The following is a 25,955-nucleotide window of genomic DNA, read 5'->3' on the forward strand; positions in this document are numbered from 1 at the left end:
TAATGGACCATTGTAAGTCCACAGGGTGTGGTGGACAATGTGGCAAACTGGATAGGCCTGTCTCAAGAAAGAAAACAGTGACAGCCATGGCATGCCAGGTTTTCTAATCATCCAATTTTTCAAAAGAAGCTAGATATTTTAACTTTTATTTGAAATCACCTAGTTTTTAAATCCTCACAAGTAATCCCAACATTTAAAAAACTATCTCAAAGCCAATCAAGATCTCTATAGAACCAAGTTCTTCTGAGCCACCAATTTATGACCTCTGCGTAGAACAGGAAGAAAATAGACTAAAATTATGTAAAAGAGCTGCTGGGCAGCGCTGAGATCATGGACCATAGATTTCTGGTGGCAACACCTAGCAGCCAAGATGTAGGAACAGAGAAAAGCATTAAATGATTTAGGCTTAGGGTTCTCAACTGAGTGGTTGTAAAGGCCAAGGGGATTAAGGAGTTATGCTATAAACTTTATGTACATAATCTTCAATCCTCACAACAATCTCATAAAGGCCAGTCTCATTATCCCCATTTTACTGGTGAGGAAATTTAGTAACATGTCCATTATCACAGAGTTAATAAATTGTGTATGTGTATTTGAAGCAGTCTAAAACCCATAATCTTTTCACATTCTATGTTGCATCCCCACAAAAGGAATGTCTGAAAGAAGTGGTATGCACAGAAGCCAAGAAAGACTAACAGAATCTGATAGATTCTTTGGGTCAGTGCAAGTCAGAGAACCTGAGAGTCCTCTGAAGTGGGACACAGCCACTTTTCAGTCTGCATTCTCCTTAGATTAGCAGGCAGCCACAAGGTAGAGTCCTTGATGTCAGCATAACTAGTAGATAATCTGCAAGCAAATACATAGCCCTGAAGATTTCTAAAGTCTTCTTGTTCATGTGATGCTTCTTCTGAATAATCAACTAAAAGAAAAATTGTAATCTGGGAACTAATAAAATCTCAAAGTGATGTGTAGTAACCAGTGTGGGGCCACTCTTCCTTTCTTCAGAATCTATTCACCCATCCCACTTTCTAGCCCCCAAAAGCACAGTGACAATTCTCAAGAGCAAAGAGGAAGCTCAAAAAGACAGATCGCAGGAATAACAGGTTTTCACATTCCAAGTTGATCCAAAAACTCTAATTTGGATTTAGCTTCTATGAATAAAGTTGCAGAAACTGTATAACTTCTCCAAGGTATATCTGGATAATAAGCTTCCAGATTTGCTCAGTGTATTAGCTTAATTCTTAAGAGAAAAGGAAAGGATTACAGGTTGCTAGAAATGTTTAAATGTAAATGAAACCAGTAGAAGACAGCAGGAAATAAACATCAACAGTATGGTACTGAACAGTCATCACAGATGTCATCATCTCCACAGTCAGGCAAGGAAAGAGACCAGGTGACTTGCCTAGAACAAACTACCCAACTTAGTTGGGCTTACAAGATTTGGCACACACTTGCCAACTTGTTTCCTAGAATAATAGTTTATGTTCTCTTTGTATTCTCCTAAGATATTAAAAGGGTTCTTTAAAAAAAAGTTATTAATTTAAGGAGACTCTCTAGATGATAAAGGAGCATAGATGCGGGTCAGAAATGTCTTAGTGAGGTATGGGCAAAATCCTTTTATCAAGTAATTTACTAAATGAATTAAAAAGTCTGCCATACTTTTCTGAAAGACACACCTCTACACCTCCAATTGGTACTCAGAAGGGGTAAAAATTGTTAAAATTGTCCTCTTCTGTGTTGTACTGAGGAACTATAATCACAGAACCTTTTGCTTGGTTGGTTCTTTCTACAACATCTAAAACTGTATTAAAAATTCATTCTAAGGAAAAACTGAAATGCTCTATAAGAGGTTGAAGGCAAAGGACCCATCACTGCCTATACCTTTTATCAGCATGAAATTTACCTCCCAGAAACAGTGTGCAATAATGATCACAATTTCCTTGGGGCCTCCGCATTTCTATACGGCTTATGATCTTGAGTTGACAGAACTATATGAGGGTATTTATCTAGAAATTTAGAAATCCATGCAGGCAACTTGACAACTTATCCTTAACGCCAGGCTCATAAGAACTGTTTGGTGGGCATTTTAACAGATCCTAGAATTTTTCTGAAAATCAGTAGATTTCCCATGTAGTTCATAACTTCACAGCTATTTAGGAGTGAAGTCACTGATCTTAAGGAAAAAACAAATCACATGCCCTAACCCCAACATAATTACATAAATCAGCAGGTAGCTAAAATTAGGGAATAGAAAACTGGGCCAAGCTAAGTGACTAGCCAGAGCTAGCAAAATCTAATAGGCTGAAATGATGGTTTTATATTTCCTTTAAATTAAAATGTTCTAATTATAGATCACCTCAAAAGATCATCTTGTTTCTCAAGAATTGAGATTTTATTTTTTTTCTTCTTAAATTCTATTAGAGAACCACCTAGGTAATGATAAATAACTGCCACTTTCACCTACTATAACAGCAAGCCCTTAAATGATTCCTTCCTTCCCTTTTAACAATAAAAACACTTATAATACATATTGTATAGTTCTTAATTAAACAAGGGTAATATCAAGCCATAAAATTTGCCCATATAACATCAAGGAATAGGAAGTAATAAAGATTTATTTCTAGATAACACCTTCTGGAAAAAAGCAAACCAAAGGTCACAACTTAAAAAGTAGGAAGAAAAGTGTTATATGTAGGTGCAGAGTAGCTGATGTCAAGAATATGTGAATATTCTCACATTGAAACTGTCAAATAAGTCAGAATACAGGTCACTGGGAATATAAACTTATTTAGAACTGAATTTTCTAGGATCATTCTAGGCAGTGGCTGGAAAACAGGTTCTTGAGCAGGTCCTTCTTCTGAAGGCTGCTCTTATTCCTTTACCAAAAAAATTCAAGATAATACCCTGCCTACTTCAAAAGGACCTTAAAGTAGCTTAGGCCCAAACACTAGGCAAGTAGAGCAATTGGGAATAAAAAAGAATAGAGTTCTCCTGGAGGAAGAAACAAACAGACACTATCAAGAACCTGAATTGAGCAAATGATATCTGCACAATAAATTTGATTCCAAATTTTCTGGAAGCCAAGATTAAAAGACAGAGAGAGAGAAGTTGGATTACACATCTTTTGTTTTCTGATGAAATCTCACAAATTCATCCTCAGAGATAATTTTCCTGGAACTAAACACCAAGAACAACTTATCAGGAAGGCCTTTGTAAAAGAGACTGTGACCAACAGACTCTCCATTTTCAAACATGGCCTCACTATAGTTCAAGCTGGTGCTTCTGTGACCCTCCATATGATTTGCCTGACCTAATGTAGAGGTGGGACCTGAAGGAACTAAATGAATGCTCTGGTTTTCTGTCCTTTAGCACTACCACTTCTCTCCCCATTCTAGTTCCTCTAGCAGCTCATAGAATTCCCAGCCTTACTCTAAAGTTGCAAGAAGGCTGAGACTACTTTTGGCCACTTGCTGCTACCATAGTCTGTTTAAAAAAGAAAAAGAGTTCCGGGAAAAGATGTCTTAAGAATATTATCTAGCCCTGGCCTGTTTGGCCCAGCGGTTAGAGTGTCAGCCTGTAGTCCAGAGAGGCCCGGGTTCGGTTCCCGCTAAGGGCGCATAGCTTGGTTGCAGTTTGTCCCCAGCCCTGGATGGGTCGTGCGGGTGGCAACCACTTGATGTGTTCCTTTCACATAGATGTTTCTCTCTCTCTGTCCCACTCTATCTGAACAAAAAATGGAAAAATATCCTCTGGTGAGGATAAAAAAAAAAAAAAGAATATTATCTACCCAGATCTCGGGTCCTAATGCCATCATTCTTCAATAAAAGGAACCAGGTCTCCTTGCAAAAATGGCTGATCCCAGGACTGAGGCAGGAAATATACAAGATGAGTGTGGAGCATCTCGTAGTGCCAAAAAAATAAGGAAGTGCTCAAAAACAAAACAAAACAGAAAGACAAGAATGGGGATAGGTCAAAGGGCCACAGGAGCCACATGAAAGCACTCCCAATAATCAAAGCTGAAATAATTTGAGCAAAAAAATAAAGTAGCATTTGGATTATAATTCAAACTATAAAATAAATATCCATGAATCCATACTATTTTAAATTAAACAAACAAGGGAGAAGAGACAAATCTCCTGTGCAAAAGATATTCAATAATTTATGTAGAAACAGAACCCTCAAGGAAGTCAAGAATAACTCTCACTTCTTAAGTGTGCATTGCCCATAGTTGACTTCCCTGCAAAGAGCACACAGTATGCAAAGGGGAAATAAGTAACCTGACAGTGGAGAAACCTGACAAACACAACCTCAGCCAGGTGATCCCAGTCAATATCAGTGATAGTAAGCTCCCTTGATGTGATGTGATGAAAAAGACATGTGCCTCTATAATCTTCCTCTCCAAAATCCATAATCTCAGTTTTCTCACGAGGAAGACATCAGACAAATCCCAACAGAAGGGCATCCTATAAAATACTTGACCAGTATACCTTGAAACGCACAAGTTGGTTAAAACCAAAAAAATTCTGAGAAACTGTCAAAATATAGAGAAGCCCAAATGTACTATATATCTAGGATGGGACTTTGGAACAGAAGAAAGGACATTAGACACAAACTAAGGAAATCTAAATAAAGTATGGACTTTAGATAATAAAATGTGTCAATACTGGTTCATTCAGTGTGACAAATGTACCATACTAATGTAAGATGTTAACAATAGGGGAAACCAAAGGTATATGGGAACTGTACTATCTGCACTGTTTTTCTATAAATCTAAAACTGTCCTAAAATAAGTTTATTTAAAAAAAAAGTGTACTATCCAAAAAAAAAATGAAGTCAAGCACACACACATCTCCAGATTCTCAAGAAATTTTTAGTCTACTCAGAGCCAAGCAAGCAAACAAGCATTTTCATACACTTTTTATGTGATTTATTACAAATAGTTCCTTTGAACAAGTCTAAACTACTCCTGGAATATGACATATGATCCATGGGGGAGGCAGCAAGTCTGTGTCTTCCTACTGGTAGAGATCACACGTTGCTTTCATTTGTTGAATCAGCTCCATATCCTACCAGTCTAAGAAATGGTTAAAAAAACAACACATACTTCTTTTCCTAGAGTGCTACCATAGCAGAAGTCAGTCAGCTTGTAACTTTTGGTGTAGTTGGTGAAAATGTGAGGATGCAGTCTCCTTCAAAAAGACTCCTACCCACATCCAGGTTTATGATCAGTCTGTAGTACAGTACTGAATATATAATGTATAAATATTTTTTTAAGGATAAACATCAACTTTGTAGCTCCTTAATGACAAACTCAGGAATTTAGAAACAGCAAGTCTCTTATAGAAGTTCTACACATTGAATAAAAATGAACTGAAACAAAAACACCCAATCAGAACAGCAAAAAGAAAAAAGAATCCAAAAAAATGAGGATAGTATAAGAAGCCTGTGGGACAACTTCAAGCGTACCAACATTTGCATCATGGGAGTGCCAAAAGAAGAGAGAGGGCAAAAAAATTTGAAAACCTATTTGGAAAAATAAGACAGAAAACTTCCCTAACTTGGTGAAGGAAACAGATATACAAGTCCAGGAAGCACAGGAAGTTGCAAACAAGATGAACCCGAAGAAGTCCATACCAAGACACATCATCATCAAAATGCCAAAGGTTTAAGACAAAGAGAGAATCTTAAAAGCAGCGAGAGAAAAGCAGTTACTTACCTACCATGGCGCTCCCTTAAGGCTCAGCCAATTTCTCAAAAGAAATTTTGCAGGCCGCGAGGGAGTGGCAAGAAAAATTTAGTGATGAAAAGCAAGGACCTACAATCAAGATTACTCTTTCATGCAAAGCTATCATTTAGAATCAATGGCCATATAAAGAGTTTCCCAGACAAGAAAAAGCTAAAGGAGTTCATCACCACCAAACCAGTATTATATGAAATGTTGACAGGTCTTCTTGAAGAAGAAGATTAAAAATGTGAACAATAAAATGGCAATTAAACCCTGGTCAGTTTGACTCAGTGGTTAGAGCGTCGGCTTGTGGTCCAGAGAGACCAGGGTTCAGTTCCCACTAAGGGCATGTACCTCGGTTGCAGTTTGTCCCCGGCCCTGGTTGGGTCGTGAGGGAGGCAGCCACTCAATGCGCTCCTTTCACGTCGATGTTTCTCTTTTTCTCTCTCCCTCCCTCCCTTCCTCCTTCCCACTCTACCTGAACAAAAAAATAGAAAAATGTCCTCAAGTGAGGATTAAAAAAAAAAAAAAAAGGCAATTAATAATTTATCAACTGAATCTACAAACAAAATGAGCAAGCAGAACAGAAACAGATTCATAGATACAGAGAACTTTTTGTTGGTTGCCAGATAGGAGGGGAGTTGGGTGGAAAAGGTGAAGGGATTAAGAAGTACAAATTGGTTGTTAAACTAAGGAACCTCAAAGGGAAGGGGGGAAGTGGGGTTGGAAGAGAGAAACCAAAGAACTTATATGCATATATACATAACCAATAGACACAGACAATAGTGTAGGGAAAGCAGGAGGGAGGCGGGATTGGGGAGGGGGGAGTTAAGGGGGTTAAAGAGGGACATCTGTAATACATTCAATTATAAAGATAAGTTAAATTGAAAAGAAAAAAAAAAACGAACTGAACCAGAGACAACTATCCTTTTCTCCCTTTGAGACAGTCAAGCATAGTAGAATGAAGGTTCTAGAGTCAGACCTCAGGTCTGTGTTCAAGTAACAATTGTGCCACTTACTAGCTGGAAGGCCTTGGGTACCTTAACCTCTCCCTGTACCTCATACTTTAATAAGGACAACAGCATGAACTTCATGAGGCTACTGTGAGAATTAAATCTAATACAGACAAAGGGCCTGAAACAGTATCTGGCAAATGGCAAGCACTCAATAATGTTATTATTGTCATTGTTAGCATTATTATTATAATTGTTTGGTATGGATAACTCAGAACTCCATAAACATTTAGATCACTAGCCATAGTTCCAACCTAATGGGATGGTTAGGGCCCAATTGGTTATTGCATGAAAACAGAAAAAGACTAATGGGTAAACTCTTAAGGAAGCAGTAGCAAGATTTAGAAACTGAAGGACTACCAAAATGCCTAACAGAGCAGGTACTGAACAAAACCTTTAGCTAATAAGGTATAGCAAGAAATACAAGATAACTCCAATATTTCTTGCCATGTATTTTTTAACCTGATGAGCAATAAACTACATTGGAGAGGGGAAGAGAAAATGGTGTGTGCATATATAACGATCAGAAGTTGTGGGTCTATATCCTTCATTTACTCTAAGACATAAAAAAGCAGAAAGAACACCTAATCACTGAAGATTAGGATTGTAGTTTTAGACTAGGAAAAGTGTTAGTAATACCTTCAAAAACCTACCATGAGTCACCACTGTTCTTGAACATGAGGAACATGGACAACTCCAATAGCTGAGAAGTTATATTTAATGGGCAAAGAATGAATTTACCCCAATCTTTCAAACAAGAGCAAATACCAAGTCCAAGCCTGTCAATTAAACCCCTGAAATCAAAGGATCGCATCTAGATCTAACCCATACAGAGTCAAACTTAGGCCACAGAATTTAGCAACATTAAATTCTTTAGAATTTCTAACACGAGTCAGAGATGGCATAGCAGAGCAAAGTATTGCTTAAGGAGGCTCGTATAAGTGTTAAAATAAGTGTTAAGAAGTGTTAAAAAGTAAAAAGAGAAAATTTCCAGGCACTGATATGATTATGGATAGATGGTCTCTTCATGCTTCTATCAGCATTTGCTACATTAACTCAACATAGGCAAAATGTCATGCTTTGACTGGGTGGGGAGGGGGTAGAATGTGGGGGGAAGAGAAGGTGAAGAGAGAGGGAGTAAGGGAGAAGGAAACACCAGTTACTGCCCTAACAATACTACTGCGGGGGTGAAGCCAGATCAAATGTTTTTTTTCATACTGTTCCAAAGTTATTTACGGTAAAAACCTCCAGTATGTCCCTTTAGGCACAAACAAAGTCTTGTTCTTTCTTAACAACTAGTCTCTTGATTTCCCACACGTTATGTAGAACAATGAGGTTGGGCACAGGATAAAGCAGATGACATCAACCTCCCTCAAGTCAGAGGCTTGTCTGGGAGCCCAAATTCTGGTTTGTGGCCAGCTGGCTGGTTTCACAGAGGGCTCTACTGTCCAAGCTGCTACGCTGTGTAAGCATATGGGGGCAATGGCTCAGGATCAACCACCAGTCAGCAATTCACACAAGAAACAGCATAGAAGTCATTGCACCCCACTAGATTACCTCTACAAATCTGTTCCATTTTCCTAGAAACTGGACTCAGTCTTCAGAAGTCATCATAAAGCTATAGTGTACAATTTTAAATTCTAAGCAGCTTCCTTTCTTTAGATCAGTTCAAAAGAGATGACTGTGGACACTATTTACTGAATAGAAGAGATTTATTTTTATTTTTTTAAAATAATTTTTCTTTATTGATTTCAGAGAGAGGAAAGGAGGAAGGGAGGGAGGGGGGAGAGAGAGAGGGAAACATCGATGAGAAAGAACATTGATTGGCTGCCTCCCACAACTCGGGAATGTGCCCTGACTGGGAATTGAACCGGCGAGCCCCTTGGTGCATGGGTCAATGCTCAACCAATGAGCCACACCAACTGGGCTGAATAGGAGAGATTTAAATGATGTATCATACTGTTTCATTTTTATGGAGAAGAAAACACAAAATCAGGTTTTAATTTAAAGCTAGAAATGTTGGATATAACATGGAAAGAAACTAGACTTTAATACTATTGAATGTTAATGTACCAATTACCCTATATCACCTATTTATTGACCTGTTTCTAACCCACCAGACAACAGTCACATAAAATATAAATTTAAAAGAGTTTTCCCAACAGAAAAAGATCAGCCCTCAGTACAGACACAATAATAAGCTGAAATATAATTGTTCCAAATAAAATCATCTCAAAATTATAGCATGTGCACATACACACATCTTTTATCTTTTCATACAACTTTTAGTGGGGGGAGAGGGGCTTATAAACCAATGGTTTCCTAACTGCCAAGAAGCTTCTTGATAATTTTTAGGCTTAAATTGTGATAGGCCTATGACTCGAGGCTGAACTCTTCAAATGATCTTTTTGGGTTTCTCATCTATAAGTTAGCTGGAAAAGATTGGGACCATAACTGGGTAATATCTAAATTTTTAAAAATCTCATTTAGCAAAATGAATTGTTAATTTTCATTAGCACTCTTAAAAAATGACAATAAAAAAAGCAGACCAATTAGATTATTTGCAAGATGCTGAAAAAGTATAAATGACTTAAATTATTATCATTGGGCTTTTCTTTCCTCTCTAGTAATGATTATAACAATTCTCACAGTTGCTTTTTCTCTTTCTGTAATCTATTTCCAAAGTATAAATCATCCTTAGACAACAACTCATATCATCACCTAACATTAATTCATCCTCCAATTTTCACGATTAACAAGCATTCTAAAGAATAAATGGTACTGGAGTCTATTAAACTATTATGGTATTATCTAGTCTTAATGAAAATGTGGTTTCAGTTAAAAATCAACAGAGTTGAGATTCTGAGTCCCTAAAACAGGCTTTTATTATGGACCTGAAGTAATGAGGAAATGTCTGTATTCACTATTGAGCTGATACTTCCTACTTCAATTTTATGCAGCAAAATCTTTATTTAATCTTTATTGTTGAATGTATTACAGATGTTCCTCATTTTCCCCCAATGACCCCCTCCCCTCCCAACTCCCATCCCCCTCCCGCCTCCCTCCCTCCTTTTCCCTCTCTCCTTTTCCCACACTGTTGTCTGTGTCCATTGGTTATGCATATAAGTTCTTTGGTTTATTTCCTCCCACCCCCCAACCCCCTTCCCTTTGAGGTTTGTCAGTCTAGCAACCAATTTGTACTTCTTAATCCCTTCACCTTTTTTACCTATTCCTCCAAACCCCCTCCCATCTGGCAACCAACAAAATGTTCTCTGTATCTATAAGAATGTTTCTGTTCTGCCTGTTCATTTTTGTAGGTTCCATTGTCAACAGGTATGTATTCATTACCATTTTGTTCATATATTTTATTTTTTTCTTCAAAAAGACCCTTTATCTTTTCATGTAATAATGGTTTGGTGGTGATGAACTCCTTTGGCTTTTCCTGGTCTGGGAAACTCTTTATATGGCCATCGATTCTAAATGAGAGCTTTGCAGGATAGAGTAATCTTGGTTGTAGGTTCTTGCTTTCCATCACTCTGAATATTTCTTGCCACTCCCTTCTGGCCTGCAAAATTTCTTTTGAGAAATCAGCTGCCAGTCTGATGGGAACTCCCTTGTAGGTAAGGTAAGTAACTGCTTTTCTCTTGCTGCTTTTAAGATTCTCTCTTTGTCTTGAACCTTTTTCATCTTGATGATGATGTGTCTTGGTGTGGGCCTCTTGGGGTTCATCTTTGGGACTCTATGTGCTTCCTGGACTTGTATGTCTGTTTCCTTCACCAAGTTAGGAAAGTTTTCTGCCATTATTGTTTCAAATAGGTTTTAAATGTCTTGTCCTCTCTCTTCTCCTTCTGGCACCCCCAAGATGCGAATGTTGGCACGCTTGAAGTTGTCCCAGAGGCTCCTTACACTATCCTCATTTTTTTGGATTTTTTTTTTTTTTTTTGCTGTTCTGATTGGGTGTTTTTTGCTTCCTTATATTCCAAATTGATGGTTTGCGTCCTGGCTTTACCTACTCTACTATTGAATCTGTATAAATTATTCTTTATTTCAGTTAGTGCCTCCTTCATTTCTGACTGTGCATCCTTCATTTCTGACTGGTCCTTTTTTATGCTCTTGAGGCCCTCACTAAGTTCACTGAGGTTCTCACTAAGTTCATTGAGCATCCTTATGAGCAGTATTTTGAACTCAGCATCTGTTAGGTTGCTTATCTCCATTTTGCTTAGTTTTTTTTCCTGGGGTTTTGTTCTGTTCTTTCATTTGGAACCTGTTTCTTTGTCTCCTCATTTTGGCTGCTTCCCTGTGTTTGTTTCTGTGTATTACTTAATAAGAGGTATGGGGCTAACTGAGACCAGATGCTGCTTGTTTGAAAGAATTTAGGAACACCTGAAGCAGGATCCAAGACAGGCCAATCCTATGGTAAAGCAAGTGGCAACAGCTTGGGTGGGCCTGAAAGTTGGGTGGGCCTGAAAGTTGGGTGGGGCGGGGCCTCAGGGAATCACCAGGGCGAGGAAAGCAGTGTGAGCCAGGTTGCTGGAGTCCCAGATATGGCGGCTGTTTGCTGCACCAGGGAAGGGCTCATGAAAGGAACACAAAGTCCTCTGACAGCATGTTTGTCCCGGAGAAAGCCCTCTCTCCAGCCCTTGCTCCAATGCCAAACAGCTCAGTCTTCCCTGTATGTCTCTGATGTCCCCTCGAGCTGCCTCCCCTCCAAACTTAGAGGGAGGGAGTCCAAGAAATCCATGTCCAGGCCCTTTAAGAGGAGCTGCCTGGGGCTCCAGCCGCCTCAGCCTCCCTGAGCCTCAGTTCCCGCTGGTTTTTTCAGCCAGAAGTTATAGGGACTTCTCTTCCTGGCACTGGAACCCTGAGTGGGGTGCCTGGTGTGGGACGGGGACCCCTCAATCCTCAGGGAGGACCTTCCGAGCACAGGTGTCCTCCTGATTTTTATCCACCACACGTGGGTGTGGGACCAGCCCGTCTGCCTCTGCGCCTCCTACCAGTCTCGATGCAGCTGCTTCTTTAATTCCGTAGTTGTAGGACTTCCATTCAGCTGGATTTCAGGTGGTTCTGAATGATGGTTGTTATGTAGTTTAGTTGTAACTTTGATGGGGTTGTGGGAAGACTCAATATTGCGTTTACCTACGCCACCATCTTGACTGGAAGTGCAGCAATGTCTTTAAATATATTATTTAGCCTGGTTTAGCCTCATTTTGTGAAAGGTGTATGAGATAAACTCAATTGGAAATCACAACACAAAATCCTATCTCAATATAGGCCTGAAGAAATCTTTGCAGCAGAGTCCCTCCCACCCATCATTTCAACCCATCTCTCTCTCTGTTCAGAGAGGCCTTCTCTGACCATACAAATATTCTTTATGCCATCTATCATTCCCTATCCCTACAGCTTGATTTTTTAATTATAGTACGTAATCACTACCTGAAATTATGTGTATTTCTTAACTTTTTTTTTCTTTCTTTTTTCCACCAGGGTTCAAGGACCTTATCTGTTGTTCATTTCCATACCCCCAGCTAGGTCTGGCACACACTAAATATTAAATATATATTTAATGAATGAATGGAAGAATCACAAACAAAATACTCAGAATTCCTCCCATTAAAATATTCTTTATCTAGTCACTGCAATGACATAGGACAGGGGTGTCAGGTTAGCAATTCAATTTTCATTCAATAGAGAGGAAAGAGTACTAATATCTATGGCCCACCATAATGTGCCCTGCACAATACAAAACACATATCAATTAATCCTTCTAACAATTCTATGAGATTATCTCCATCTTACAGATAAGAGACTCAAGGAAAAGGGTTAAGTGATTCTCCCAAGACCATGCACCCTATAAGGTGGAGCTGCGGGAATTTGAACCCAAAACTATCTGACTCCAAGTCCAGGCTCTTTCCACTATACCATAGGGCTTCTCAATAAAATTATGAGATTTGCCCAGCCAATGTGGCTCAGTGGATTAAGCACTGTCCCTGGTTCGATTCCTGGTCAGAGCATATGCCTGGGTTGTGGGCTCGATCCCCAGTAGGGAGCGTGCAGTAGGGAACCAATTAATGTATCTTTCTCACATGGATGTATCTAGTTCTCTCTCCCTTCCTGTCTCTAAAAAAACAAAAACAAAAAAACACACATTATGATATCTAACTTAGTTGTACAACAATGCATATACGCAGTACATTAAACTGAGAACATAAAGATGAAAAAGGCATTAAGAAGTTCACAAAGTAAGCACCATACTTCATGAAAAGTGTCATGCCTAACAGGATGTAATGGGAGCAGTCAGGAGGGGAGTACAGACAAAGACTGGTCCAAGTTAAGAGTACATTATGTTATTCAAAGAACTGCAAGGTGTTCAGTATGAATAGAGTCGGGAGTGGGGGGAGAGAAGAGAAGAGGAAAGGAGGGGGAAAGATCAGAGATGAGGCTAGGACAGTGGCAGTTCATTTGTTCATTTATTCCTTATGTTGAAGTCCTGCTATGTACCAGACACTGTATTAGACACAGGCATATCAATGATGAATGAGACAGTCTCTGCTCAAGGAGCTTTTAGTCTATCTGAGGAGAAGGGTAAACACACACTACAACATACAGTGATATATGATAACACTAATTTATTTATTGGACATTAAGGTGCTCTTTGACAGAAAGAAGGTGAATTAGACAGATCAATCAAGGCACTACATTCACCAAGATCTTTCTAAGAGAGAGTGCCTCATTCGGAGTAACAACTAACTGCCAAGCCCGGCTGGCCAGGTTTTGCAATACACAGTCTCCAGTTCTCCTAACTTCAACCAAAACTATTGCTGCTTGAACCAGAGGTGGACATACGACCAAAGAGAAAACCCAGAATATGGCCTGGCACAAATGGGTCTGAACCAATCAGATTCTTTTTTTTAAATCCTCACCTGAGGATATTTTTCCATTGATTTTTAGATAGAGTGGGAGGGAAGATGGGGGGAGAGAGAAAGAAAGAAACATTGATGTGAGAGAGACATATCAATTTTTGTTGCCTCCTGCACAACCACGACAGCAGCTGGGGATCAAATCCGCAACTAGGGCATGTGCCGCTAACCAGGAATCAAACCCGTGACTTTGATCTGCAAGCTGACGCTCTAACCACTGAACCAACCAGGGTCCAATCAGATTCTTGAGCTCAGGAGATGAATTTCAGAAACCGAAATGATGTCCAGAGAGAGTCCTTGAGGCAGAGCCTGGGCCACAAGTAGTCAAAATTTAAGAGAAAGCACAACAGAGTGAACTGATACAGTACTATGAAAAAGGTTGCAAACTGTAATAAGGAGCTAGATCAAACCCACAAATACATTCTGTGGCCTGCACAGTGTATTAAAAAATTTTAAATGACACACCCAGCTTGTGGTCTCTAAAATACCACTCCTCACAAAAAGGAACTAGAACTCCTTGGCGGAATAGCTGCTTCCAGATTAGGGGCTGGACATACAAAAGATGAGCCTAGGACACCTTATTGTTCTACAAAACAGGGAAGCTATCAAAGGCTAATGGGGACTGTGTCAAAAGGATATGGGAGCCAGAGACATGTGAGCATAAAAAATGAATGCAACTGATTAAAACAATGACTCTAAAAACTGAAACAACAAATGATTTCAGAATAATAGTTAACCCTCTGGACTACACTGGAAATGACAGGGTCAACAATTCCTTACTCTGAAAAACGTTAATTAAAAGAAGTGAATTCTGGCCCTGGTCAGCTTGGCTCAGCGGTTGAGCGTCACCCTGCGGACCAATTGGGGCACATACGGGAGGCAACCAACTGATATGTCTCTTTCACATCAATATTTGTTTCTTACTATCTCTCTCTCCCTCCCTCCCTCCCACTCTCTCTTAAAAAAAAAAAAAAAAAAAAAAAATCAACAAAAAAAATATTCTCAGGTGAGGATTAACAACAAAAAAGAGCCCAGCTGGTGTGGCTCAGTGGTTGAGTGTCCACCCATGCACCAAGAGGTTGCAAGTTCGATTCCTGGTCAGGGCACATGCCCAGGTTGTGGGCCTGATACCCAGTGGGGGGGCATGCAGAAGGCAGCCAATCAAAGTTCTCTCTCATCGATGTTTCTATCTCTCTCTCCCTCTTCCTTTCTCTCTCTCTAAAATCAATAAAGAAAAAAAATTTTTTAATAAAAAATGCTTTACGCCCTGGCCAGTTTGGCTCAGCGATTAGAGCATTGGCCTGTGGTCCAGAGAGACTCGGGTTCGGTTCCCACTAAGGGCATGTACCTCAGTTGCAGTTTGTCCCCGACCCTGGTTGGGTTGTGCGGGTGGCAGCCACTCAATGTGTCCCTTTCACGTCGATGTTTCTCTCTCTCCCTCCCTCCCACTCTATCTAACAAAAAAAATGGAAAAATGTCCTCGGGTGAGGATAAAAAAAAAGCTTTACATTTAAAAAAAAAGGAGAGAGCCCTGGCCAGTTTGGCTCAGCGGTTAGAGCGTCGGCCTGCGGTCCGGAGAGACCCGGGTTCGGTTCCCGCTAAGGGCATGTACTTCAGTTGCAGTTTGTCCCCAGCCCTGGTTGGTCGTGCGGGTGGCAGCCACTCGATGTGTCCCTTCACGCTGATGTTTCTCTCTCTCCCTTCCTCTCTCTCCCTCCCACTCTATCTGTACAAAAAATGGAAAAATATCCTCGGGTGAGGATTAAAAAAAAAAAAAAGGAGAGAAGTTTAGGGTACTGTTCAGCATGGCTCATATGTAAAATGCCAAGTGGAAAATGACAAAGTATATAAAGCTTCAGGAACTGATCATGAAGTGCACTACAGGGCATGTTGGGAAATTGATACTTTATCAGATGAGCAATAGTAGAAGGATTTTAAAATGTAAGTACAAATAAGAGGGGCAACACTGGAAATGAGAGTAAAGTCTTTTTCATTGTTCAAATTCTCTAATTCTATGCACTACATCTTTTTTAAAAAAACATGTCTTTAATCCACTGGCCCCAGTGGCTGTGCAGGTTTAATGTGTCTCTCTCACATTTATGTTTTTTTTTTTTGTTTTTTTTTTTAGAGAGGAAAGGAAAGGGAGAGAGAAACATTGAAGGGAGAGAGAAACATTGATGGGCTGCCTCCTGCATGCCCCTAATGAGGATCCACCAGAAACTCAGGCATGTGCCCTGAGAGGGAATCGCACTGGAGCCTCTCAGTCCATGGGAGGATGCTCAATCCACTGAGCCACAGGGGCTGGGATGCACTACATCTTTTGAAGAAAGAAGTATGACCCCCAAAATGTTGTATTTAAGCCTCTAATATGTCATCATGGCTTTCTTGGCCAGATATCAATGGGTCTGGTACCTGAAGAGACTAATAAAAGGATGGGTCACTGAGCCAATAGCCCTGAAAATAGTTTCTCTCTCCATTACCAATATTGGGTTCCAATACCTTAAACAGAAACTATAATCCTCTTATCCTAAATGCTATTAAAATGTAAAAATAAAAGGGGAAAAGGAACATCTGTAACAAAAATAAATAAATAAAAATTAACAAATTTAAAGAAAATTTAAAAAATCAAAATGTCTCTTCCTATTTAGACTAAAACCCATTCTGTTAAAAACAAAAATAAAACCACGTGCTTATTGTGGATGAGTAAAATTACCTAAAATGCAATCAATCTTGACTAATACCAAATTATATTAACTTTTCAAAGATCAATTCGGTCATCTTAATTGCAAAATGGGAGCAAATTCGCATTATAGAAATAGCTGTCACCACTCGAATATCGTTGAAATTTACATAAAACTTGGCCAAGTCCAGACTCTGGGGTACCAGGAAGGAAAACACTAGAAACTGAGACCATTTGTGACCAATAATCAATTTTAGTCAATCACAGGAATTACAAATAAAAAGCAAGGCGAGAACAAAATTCCAGCACTTTTCTTTCACGTTACTTAACCCCTAAACTCCCAAGAACCAATTCCAGGTCGGGCATCAGTTTATTCTACTACCTCTCTGAGCCTCAGTCTCCTTGTAAAATGAAGCTAACAGTACCTAGGTCACAGAGCGTGAGAACTAAATGCAACTGTATGTAAAGTAGCACAAGATCTACCCACAGCGAATGCTCAATAAATAACAGGTTTCGTTATTCACAGTAAGCTTCAATGCCTCCATTATCTCTCGCAGGTTTCGCAGGCTTCAGTGTGCTAATCCCCACAAGTAAAGACTTCTTTGGAGACTCAGTTACAATTCAAGGGACTTAGGACCAAAACAGATATGGGGTCCCTACAACGACCAAACTCGAGGTCGCCCCAGCTCAACTGTCACATCCGCCAAGGCCTCCGGCCTTCCAGGGGTTCCCCAGCCCTGGCACCAGCCCCGCCCCGCCAACGCCAACCTGCAAGGTGAGCGGGCGGTCTCCACAGCCGGCTCTTCGGGGTCCAGGGAGACCCGGCCGCCTCCCGGCCTCCGCAGGCCTGACCCCCCACCCCCACCCTCACCCCTCGGCCTCCTTTCGCCTACGCCCGAAGTCTTCCCGCCCCGCCCCGCCCAGCGCCGCACCTTGAGGTGGGTGCGCAGGCCGCCAGCACCCCCAGACTGGTCGGTGATCTCGTACGCGCCGGTCACCAGCAGGTCCTTGTGGATCTCCTCACGGAGGCACTTGCGGGAGTTAACGGGTAGATGGAAGGAGATGGCGAGAACCAAACTGGGGCCGAGCAGGAGTGAAAGCAGCAACGCTAATTGGCAAGGGCCACGTTGGGCTTGTAGGCCAGACAAACCAGACATGGTGCCGGAGACTGTTCAACACCCGGGCCTCTACCACGCCGGAACCGGGAGGGCCCACGTGACTCACCTCTGGCCTACCAACGGCGCCGGCGCCATTTTGGAGACTGGCAAATAGACGAAAAATATATAGTAAATCTTATAAAAGGGAAGAAAGGCTATGATACCACGTCACACACACAAGTTAGAGTCGTTAAATAAGATTTTCTAGAAGTTTTCCGGGAAACGGTCACTTTTTTTGAGTTCGGTAACTGCTCAGTCAGCCATAGCAAGTAAGGGCAGACCTGGAAGTAATTGTCCTTTAACTTAACGGAAGTACTGCCTGCAAGTTTCAAGGGCGGTGGTACCATAGCAACCAAGTCCCAATAGGAAACAGCCACAAGGCTCTTTGCTGGGCGGGTCGGGCAGCCACCGAGGCGAGCGGGGCTGGGCTGGGCGGGGCGGAGGGTGCGCAGTCTCAGTGCAAGACCGCCTTGAATGACAAGTGGGACGTCGACCGCTCGCGAGAAAAACTTCGGGAGGCTGAGCACGAAGAGTCTATGGCTGGGAGGCGAGCGGGGCCTGTACCTCAGAGAAGATGTAGAGGTCACCTGGTGAATGGGAACTGGAGAGGCGGCCAGTTCCTGCTCTTCAGCGGGATATGCGGGCTGGAGTAACTGTTTGCTCTCTGAATATGCATCTTGTTTACAAACATTGAGCGCCTGCTATGCTAGGTAATGTTCCAACTAACTTTGGAGTTTGGATTCCAGTAGAATAAAACACAGTGTTTTAGTCCGCTCTCAGAAATGGACCTCATGCGGTTGAACAGATGAGAGTTGTCTAGGGAAGGCCCGTATTTGTGTGTTTTAAATGCACAAACATTTTAGGGATCAGATTGGCTAGTCTATAGTAAGCAAATATACACAGTAGTCATGTTTTCCTTTAACAAATATTTACTGAGTACCTTCTATGTACCAAACGCTTTACCATGAGTGTATACCAATATGTTTATCGATTGAACAAACCACTGTTGGGATGCTATCAGATATTCAGGACTGAAGAATGTGTAAAGATGAAAATGGAATACACAAGAGCCTATGTTTGGAATCATCTACTTTGGTTAATGTTTATTGAGCATCTACAGAAATACCCAGAGGATGGACTATCTGCTCTTGGTAATTTAAATGATTGTTCTATGTTTATCACTGCTTTCCATCCATCTAGTTCATTTCCTGGAACTCCCACAAACAAAACAAGAACAAACATAAAGGAGCTGTAAAGCATTTTAAAATTCGACAAATACCATGTTAAAACTATTTTATGGTGTCCACTTAGGAACATTTAGTTTGATTGTATTATCCTTGATCTAAGATAAGATTGTTAGCCTACTGGTACCTCCTGATAATTTTCGTTGGCCTTTTCTCTGCAGTGTGGGGAATTAGTACAAAGCAGTTATGTAATTCATTATTATTCTCAGTCTGAGGCTCTGCTGACCATCAGCAAGAGATTTGCAGTCCATAACTAGCTATGTGGTGGTTTTTTTTCCCCTTTCAATTTCTATCCTACATATAGATAATAGAGTCTACATTTCTAACAGTTGTCATGTATTTCATCTTACATTTTCAAAAACCATGTCACATAGGCTGCACACATCGGTTCGTGCCACAGATAAGGAAACAGTTTCAGAGTGGCCAAAGAAATTTTGAGAGGCTCAAAGTCCCATAGTTTAAAAGTGACAGAATCAGGCTAAGGGCCTGAGCCTACTTCAGGAAGACACTATTATTTATTATTTTACTCATGAAGAAATTGAGGCTTAGCCCTGGCCGGTTTGGCTCAGCGGTTAAAGCGTCGGCCTGCGGTCCGGAGAGACCCGGGTTTGGTTCCCGCTAAGGGCACGAACCTCGGTTGCAGTTTGTCCCCGGCCCTGGTTGGTCGTGCGGGTGGCAGCCACTCGATGTGTCCCTTTCACATCGATGTTTCTCTCTCTCTCTCTCTCTCCCTCCTGCTCTATCTGAACAAAGAATGGAAAAGTGTCCTCGGGTGAGGATAAAAAAAAAAAAAAAAAGAAAAAGAAATTGAGGCTTAGAGAAATTGTTACTTCCCTAAATCACAGCTCTCAAATCCTTTCTTGTCCTGTGTTCTCACTTATCTCAGCCCCTCTTTCCTATTCTCCTTCCTTCATTTATATTTTTCTCCTTAGCACTCACCACTATCTAATACAATATACATTTTGCATGTCATGTTTATGAATCTTGTTTCCCTAACTAGGTTACCTGTTTTGTGAGGGGCAGGGATTTTTGTCTAGTTTGTTTACTGCTTTATCTTCTGAATCTAAAATATTGCCTGGGTTGCCCTGCTGGTGTGGCTCAGTGGATGAGCCTCGAACCATGCACCAGGAGGTCACTAGTTCACTTCCTGGTCAGGGCACATGCGCAGGTTGTGGGCTTGATCCCCAGTGCGGGGCATGAAGGAGGCGGCCAATTGATGTTCTCTTTCAATAGTGTTTCTCTCTCTCCCTCTCCCTTCCTCTCTCTCTAAAAACCAATAAAGAAAATAAAAATTTAAAAAGATAAAAATAAAATATTGCCTGGCATTTAGAAGGCAAAATAAGTAGTGGTTCAATAAATGTAAGATTGATTTCTTAGCTCCTAGCAGAGGGCTAATGGCAAATTCCTTACATTGTTCCTTAGCTGTTTTCACACAAATTCATAATGTATCTAAAGTGTAGGTATTTCAGTTTCATCAACAACATGCAGTTCTTGTATTTGAATTGAAAAAAATGTGTTCTTGTTAATATATAAAAACAGAAAAAGAAAATTCTCCCTTCTATACTGTGGCACTAGAAGGCAGAGTAGATACTCCTGGGGAACTCAAAATTTTTAAACTGCGTCTGCATGAAAACGATACCATTTTACATCAGTGTGGGGGAGAGGCTTCATTCTGAATTGGAGAGTAAATGGAAAGTGTCCCAAAACTAGAAAAAAAAAAAAAGTTTCTTCCTGGCTTAACAGTCCTCTGCCATCCCCTCATCCTGAAACTTCCCCAGCCAGGCCCACCTAAGATTCCTGAAGCCCCATGAGCCTCTGGAGGTGAAGAAACGTCATGAGGACACACCCTCTGCTCAATCTATCCCTATGTCACAGATTTCTCAACCTTCTGTTTGTATGAGAGGGAACATGTTTAAACACACCTCAACCCAGACAGTGAATCAAAAGCTCTTATTAAAAATCTGCATTTATAATAAGCTTACTGGGTGATTCTATAGTTGCAAATCCTTGGAAGTGCTTCCTCCCTCTTAACGCCTCCTTTAACCAGCTTAATCCTCCAGTGTGCTCCCCAGCTCCAACGCAAAAACAGTCAAGGATTCCTAATTCTGGCGTCCCTGCTCATTCATGTGCACAGTCCCACTCACAGTGTATATTTAAATAGCTAAAACAAGATTGGTTCTGTGAAGATGCAAAAGAACCTTTTGAAAAGCAATTGGGCAATATTTGTCTGTCATGTGTCATACTTTTTGACCCAGACAGTGGTTCCAAGGACCTATTTTATGGGTCCTCTACGTTCCAAAGTCCCCAGGACCTGGTTCTGGAACCTCTGCAGTGCACTCTGGCTGACTTTAAGTGCATCCATAGATGATAACTCCCAAATGTGGATCTCCAGCTTTGACTTCTCCCCTAACTCCATTGTCTGTATCAGGCTCCCTATTTGACATCTCCACTTGGATGACTAATTGGCAACTCATACTTAACTCTTAATTTCCCCTTCCTCCTGCTCCCAAATCTGTTTCTTCCCCATCTCAGTAAATTACACCACCTTCTACTTCTTCACTGAAGCCATTCTTGTTTCCTCTTTCGCTTACCCTCTCCCCACACAGAGCCAGTTCATCAGCAAATCATACCAGTTCTGTGTCCTAACTTTATGACAGTTTCTACTTCTCTCCAAGCTAGGGGTTGGCAAACTACTGCCCATCTAGGCAGGCCAAATCCAGCATGCAACCTCCTGTTTTTATATCACCCAAGAGCTAAGAAGAGCTTTTACATTTTTAGAGGATTGTTAAAAAGAGGGAGGAGGAGGCGCCAGACAGAGGGGAGGAGAGGAGAGTGTTGTAGAGAGTTTATGTGGCTCACCAAACCTGAACTATATATTACCTGATCCTTTACAAAAAAATGTTTGTTTCTCTCACCTAGACAAGACAGCTTTCCTACTATTGTCTTTGCTTCCATCCTTGCCCCATTGTAATCATTCACCATATACCTTGATTGATTAAAAATATAGAGCTGTGGCCATTTTTGCTCAGTGTTTAGAGCATCGGTCTGAAGAAGGGTCTCGGGTTTGATACCCAGTCAAGGGCACATACCTGGGTTGCAGGTTTGATATCTGACCCTGAGGGGTCATGCGGAGGCAACTAATCAACATCAACATAGAGCAGTTGCTTAATAAACACTAGTTCTCTCACATCATTGTTTCTCTCTCTCTCCCTCCCTTCTACTCTCTCTAAAAAAAAAAAAAAAAAAAAATCAATGGAAAAATATCCTAGAGTAAGGTTTAACAAAAAAGTAAATAAAGAAAATAAAGGATTAACAAAAAAATAAATAAAGTAAATCAGAATAAAGCCCAAATACCTTACCATAGCCCCAAAGGCCACTGTGGTCTGGCTCCTGCCTACCTCTCTAATCTCATTTTACCCAGTGATCACTTCCTCCCACCACATCCACCCATTCACTCTCCTGGCCTTCCAAACAGCTTAAACTCCTATGTGCATCAGGGCCTTTGCATTTACAGTCCACCTGGAGTTCTCTTGCCCAGATCTTGTCCCGTGGACTCTGGACTCTGCAGGCTGTTCACCTCATCATTCATGTCCCAGCTCCAATGTCACCTCTGAGAGAGCCCACCCTATGTAAGTAACCCTGTCCTCGGGATACTTTCTATCACATGATCTGGTTTTATTATTTATATAACACTTGTCACTATTTGGGAGTATCTTGTTATTTATTTTCTTGTGTATTACCACCCAGCACTACTGGAATTTAATCTCTAAGAGAGCAAGGTCTTTGTTTTGTTCCTGATAAATCCCTGAGGCCAGGCACAATACACAGTGGGTGTTCAGAAAATATTTGCTGAGTGAATGAATGAAATAATATAACATATATAAACTACTTAGCACATTAACATAGAGCAGTTGCTCAATAAACGCTGGTTCTTCTATCTAGTATTTTAATGGCCATTTTTCATGTGGAGAAGCTGAGGTCCAAAGCTGTGAAGTGACTTACCTCAATCCATGGTATGACAGTGTTAGAGCTGAGAACAGAAATGACAGCTTTTAACTGCAGACTAGTTGTCAGAGATAACTGTCATTTCATCAGCTAAAACACGATACTTATTATTTAGTTCCCACTCTTCTAAGAAGTTTGAGGTTCCAGGGTAGTCTTTTTCTATCCTCACTCATATTCATAATTCAACTTTTGTGGGTTTTAAGTGAATTTAAGCCTTTAGAACATCCATGAAGATGTTAATAGTTGTACAACACTTGTCGTGTCTACCAGTATCTCCCCTGAATTCACTTTCCTTGAAAAAAAAACAAAACAAGATTTATCTTTCCAGATTCCCATGGTGCTAAATTTTTATCTTCCTGGGTGATAAACACCAACCCCAGTACCAACTTTCCATGACAATTAATGTTCTTCATCAGTGTTATCAAGGTAAACTATCAAGACCCTGCTTTATATACTGCAGTCTGTAAATCCAGATTTCTGGGATCAAAGTTCTTCTAGTGATGTGTGGTGAGCGAGAGCACTAAGGAGTCTGGATTTAACAAAAAAAAATTATTAGGAAAAGCTTTAGAGATGATGTAAGCAAAAGATACAAAATGTGTCCCAAAACAAGTTTCAGAAAATGTAAGAACCATCACATGAACCATTACATGAACTACCACCACTACCCACGTGCCTTGAGAGCAAAATGAAGTTGAAAAAGATAGGACGAGAAGGGAAGCATCTCCTCTGCTCCATAAGCACTATTTGCTCTTGGAGAACACCAAAGCCCAGTGCAGAGAGAGAAAGTCCTGGAGTCCAGGAAGACAGAATCCCAAGGCAGAAATGAAATGGAAAAAATAAAATAAAATCCACTGGTCAAAGTGGAGGAACCAAAGGAGGGACAAAAAAGAAGAGTTGCAAAGATGGGACTCCAGGAAAGAAGGAAGCAGAATCAGGTCAATAAGAATGGGAACTGTTTACCTACTTCTGTAGCAACTCATGTTACGAAGAAGAGACAATGTATTAAGAAAGAAAGAAAAAAAGAAAGGAAGAAAGAGGAAAATTGCCTAGCACTTTATAAAGTAGCCTAGAGTTGAGGCCTTCCAAAGGAGAATGGATGGAGGGTCAAATGGCATCTACCCTCAAACATGTGGCTATATTGCAGTCTACACATGGACACAGCCATGCCTGAAGACTGTACACATGCAGATCCTCACAGAGCTTGAGATTATTTCAAAAGCCCTTGGAGACCTTAAAGCTTGCTAGAGCAGAGGACTACACTGTTTTCGACCTTTACTCCTGGTTCCGAGAAAGTTTTGGGTTTCCTCCCAATGCTTTTTTTTTTTCCCCTCAATAGTATCTGGTGTCCAGCAGTCTGTCAGATCCATCAAAACTCATTCTCCTTCAACAAAAACTCTGCCTTGGGAGAGATGAAGCATACAGATGGAAAAGAGCACTAGTTGCAGACACCTTGACAATACCCATGTGTCTTTCCCTTTATTATCTACACAAATCACCTGCACACTGGAATCTCCTGAGCAGCCTTAAAAAACTGCCAATACCCAGGGCCCACCTAGGACCCAACCCAGGCCACTGAAAACGAAATATCTGGGTATGGTCCGTGGGAATACCATATTTCAGCGGTCCCTAACTTTGTTGCACGTTTGAATCATCTGGGAATTGTTTTAAAAAGTGCTGATGCCAGAATGTCCCCCAGACTTTCTGATGTAAATGGTATGGAGTACAACCAGGGTATCAGGGTCTTTAAAAATCTCCCCTGTGATCCGATATTCATCCAGGGTTGAAAGTAATACTCTAAGCTAACCTTTGCCCATTCCTATTTTAGCACCTAGCCTTTCAATGCCTTTCAAGTGGCATGTACTCAATAAATATTTCTCATTTTGATTTACATTCCTGTTTCTCCTGCTGAAACTGCTGCCCTTTCCTCTAGAATCTGACATGAAATTAGTCCTCTGGTAACTAGAGTACTTGGAACACCAGCTTGAGGACAAGGTTTATTCCTCTGCTGGCTATGTTCTCAGCTCCATTGTTAGCCCAGAGGGAGGAATAGGAAGCAACGGCTTCAGATGAGGAGGAAGCACTGTCCACAGGCACATGAGGGAGACTTTACTTGTCCCTTGCAGAAAGTCATTGTGGCTCATGGACAGAGGAAGTATTAATAAGCTTTCTAAAGAGGTACTTCTCCAAGATTTGGTGTTTCACAGACCACAGCCAGTGCTGTCAGTTCTACAGATGGCCAACTTCTGCATTTTCGAGAGTGGCTTCTGAAGATAGACCAACTTGCACCCTTAAAGCAGAAGACACCGCTATGGGGAAGGGAATCATCAGAGTCTTTAAGCAAGAAGTAAAAAGCCACTACCCACATGTTGGTCAGGGACAAGAAAGACTGACCACCAATCAGTCATTAGAGATAATTGACTCTTTGGAGTGAAATTAAAGTGACAGCATTACAGCATTGTCATAATCAGGGCTTCGTGGCAAACCCACATTGAGAGGTATGGACTGAGCATTCCACTGATGTGTGCTCTAGACAGCGGTCCTGGCTCTGCCCTGCTGCCCACTTTCTGGGTGACTTTGAGCTGGAAATTATGCTTTCTAGGTGTTGACATATATCCTTTGTAAAATGCAAACGCCAAGACTGAGGAGAGAGCCTTTCTTTTACTTCTGACAAGCCTATATCCAAAGAGAAGTGGGGAAGTCGCAAGTTTGCAAAGGTGATGCCACTACATCATCACCAGCTGTACTCCACCACCTCCTTTAGGGCCTGCTGTCATGGCTGGGGATTTGGCAGTCACAGCTGAGATGTCTGCAGGCTGTGACCTCCACAGCTCAGTGTCTAATTGCAAAGATCTTCCCAGGGCAAATGGTGTGACTGGGATGAAAGCCTCTGTGTTAGTTTCCTAGCACTGCCATTCTAAATTAGCATGAACATGATGGCTTAAAACAACAGAAATATATTTTCTCACAGTCTGGAAGCCAGAAATCTCAAATCAAAGTGCCAGCAGGGGTGTGCTTTATCTGAAGGCTCTAGAGGAGAATATTTCCTTGCCTCTTCCAGCTTCTTGTGGCTCCAGGCATTCCTTGGCTTGCAGCTGCATAACACCAATCTCTGCCTGTCTTCAAGTGGACTTTTTCTCTCTCTCTCCTCTGTCTCTTATAAGGACACTTGCCATTGGATTTAGGTCCCACCCAGATAATCGGGGATGATCTTATC

The 25,955-nt window shown here is 41.1% G+C and overlaps 1 protein-coding gene across 1 annotated transcript in view; it reads right to left on the reverse strand.

Moving 5' to 3' along the window:
* The window catches only part of TMED10 (transmembrane p24 trafficking protein 10), a 36,947-nt gene extending 19,390 nt beyond the window's left edge, over positions 1 to 17,557 (reverse strand). Inside the window, exon 1 of the mRNA XM_036276039.1 lies at positions 17,268 to 17,557. Within this exon, the coding sequence (XP_036131932.1) occupies positions 17,268 to 17,492 (225 nt within the window). The 5' untranslated portion in view covers positions 17,493 to 17,557. The remainder of the gene's footprint in view (positions 1 to 17,267) is intronic.
* Between the last annotated feature and the right edge of the window lie 8,398 nt (positions 17,558 to 25,955).

This window comes from Molossus molossus, unplaced genomic scaffold (genome assembly GCF_014108415.1).
Source record: "Molossus molossus isolate mMolMol1 unplaced genomic scaffold, mMolMol1.p scaffold_m16_p_1, whole genome shotgun sequence".
NCBI classification, from domain to species: Eukaryota; Metazoa; Chordata; class Mammalia; order Chiroptera; family Molossidae; genus Molossus; species Molossus molossus.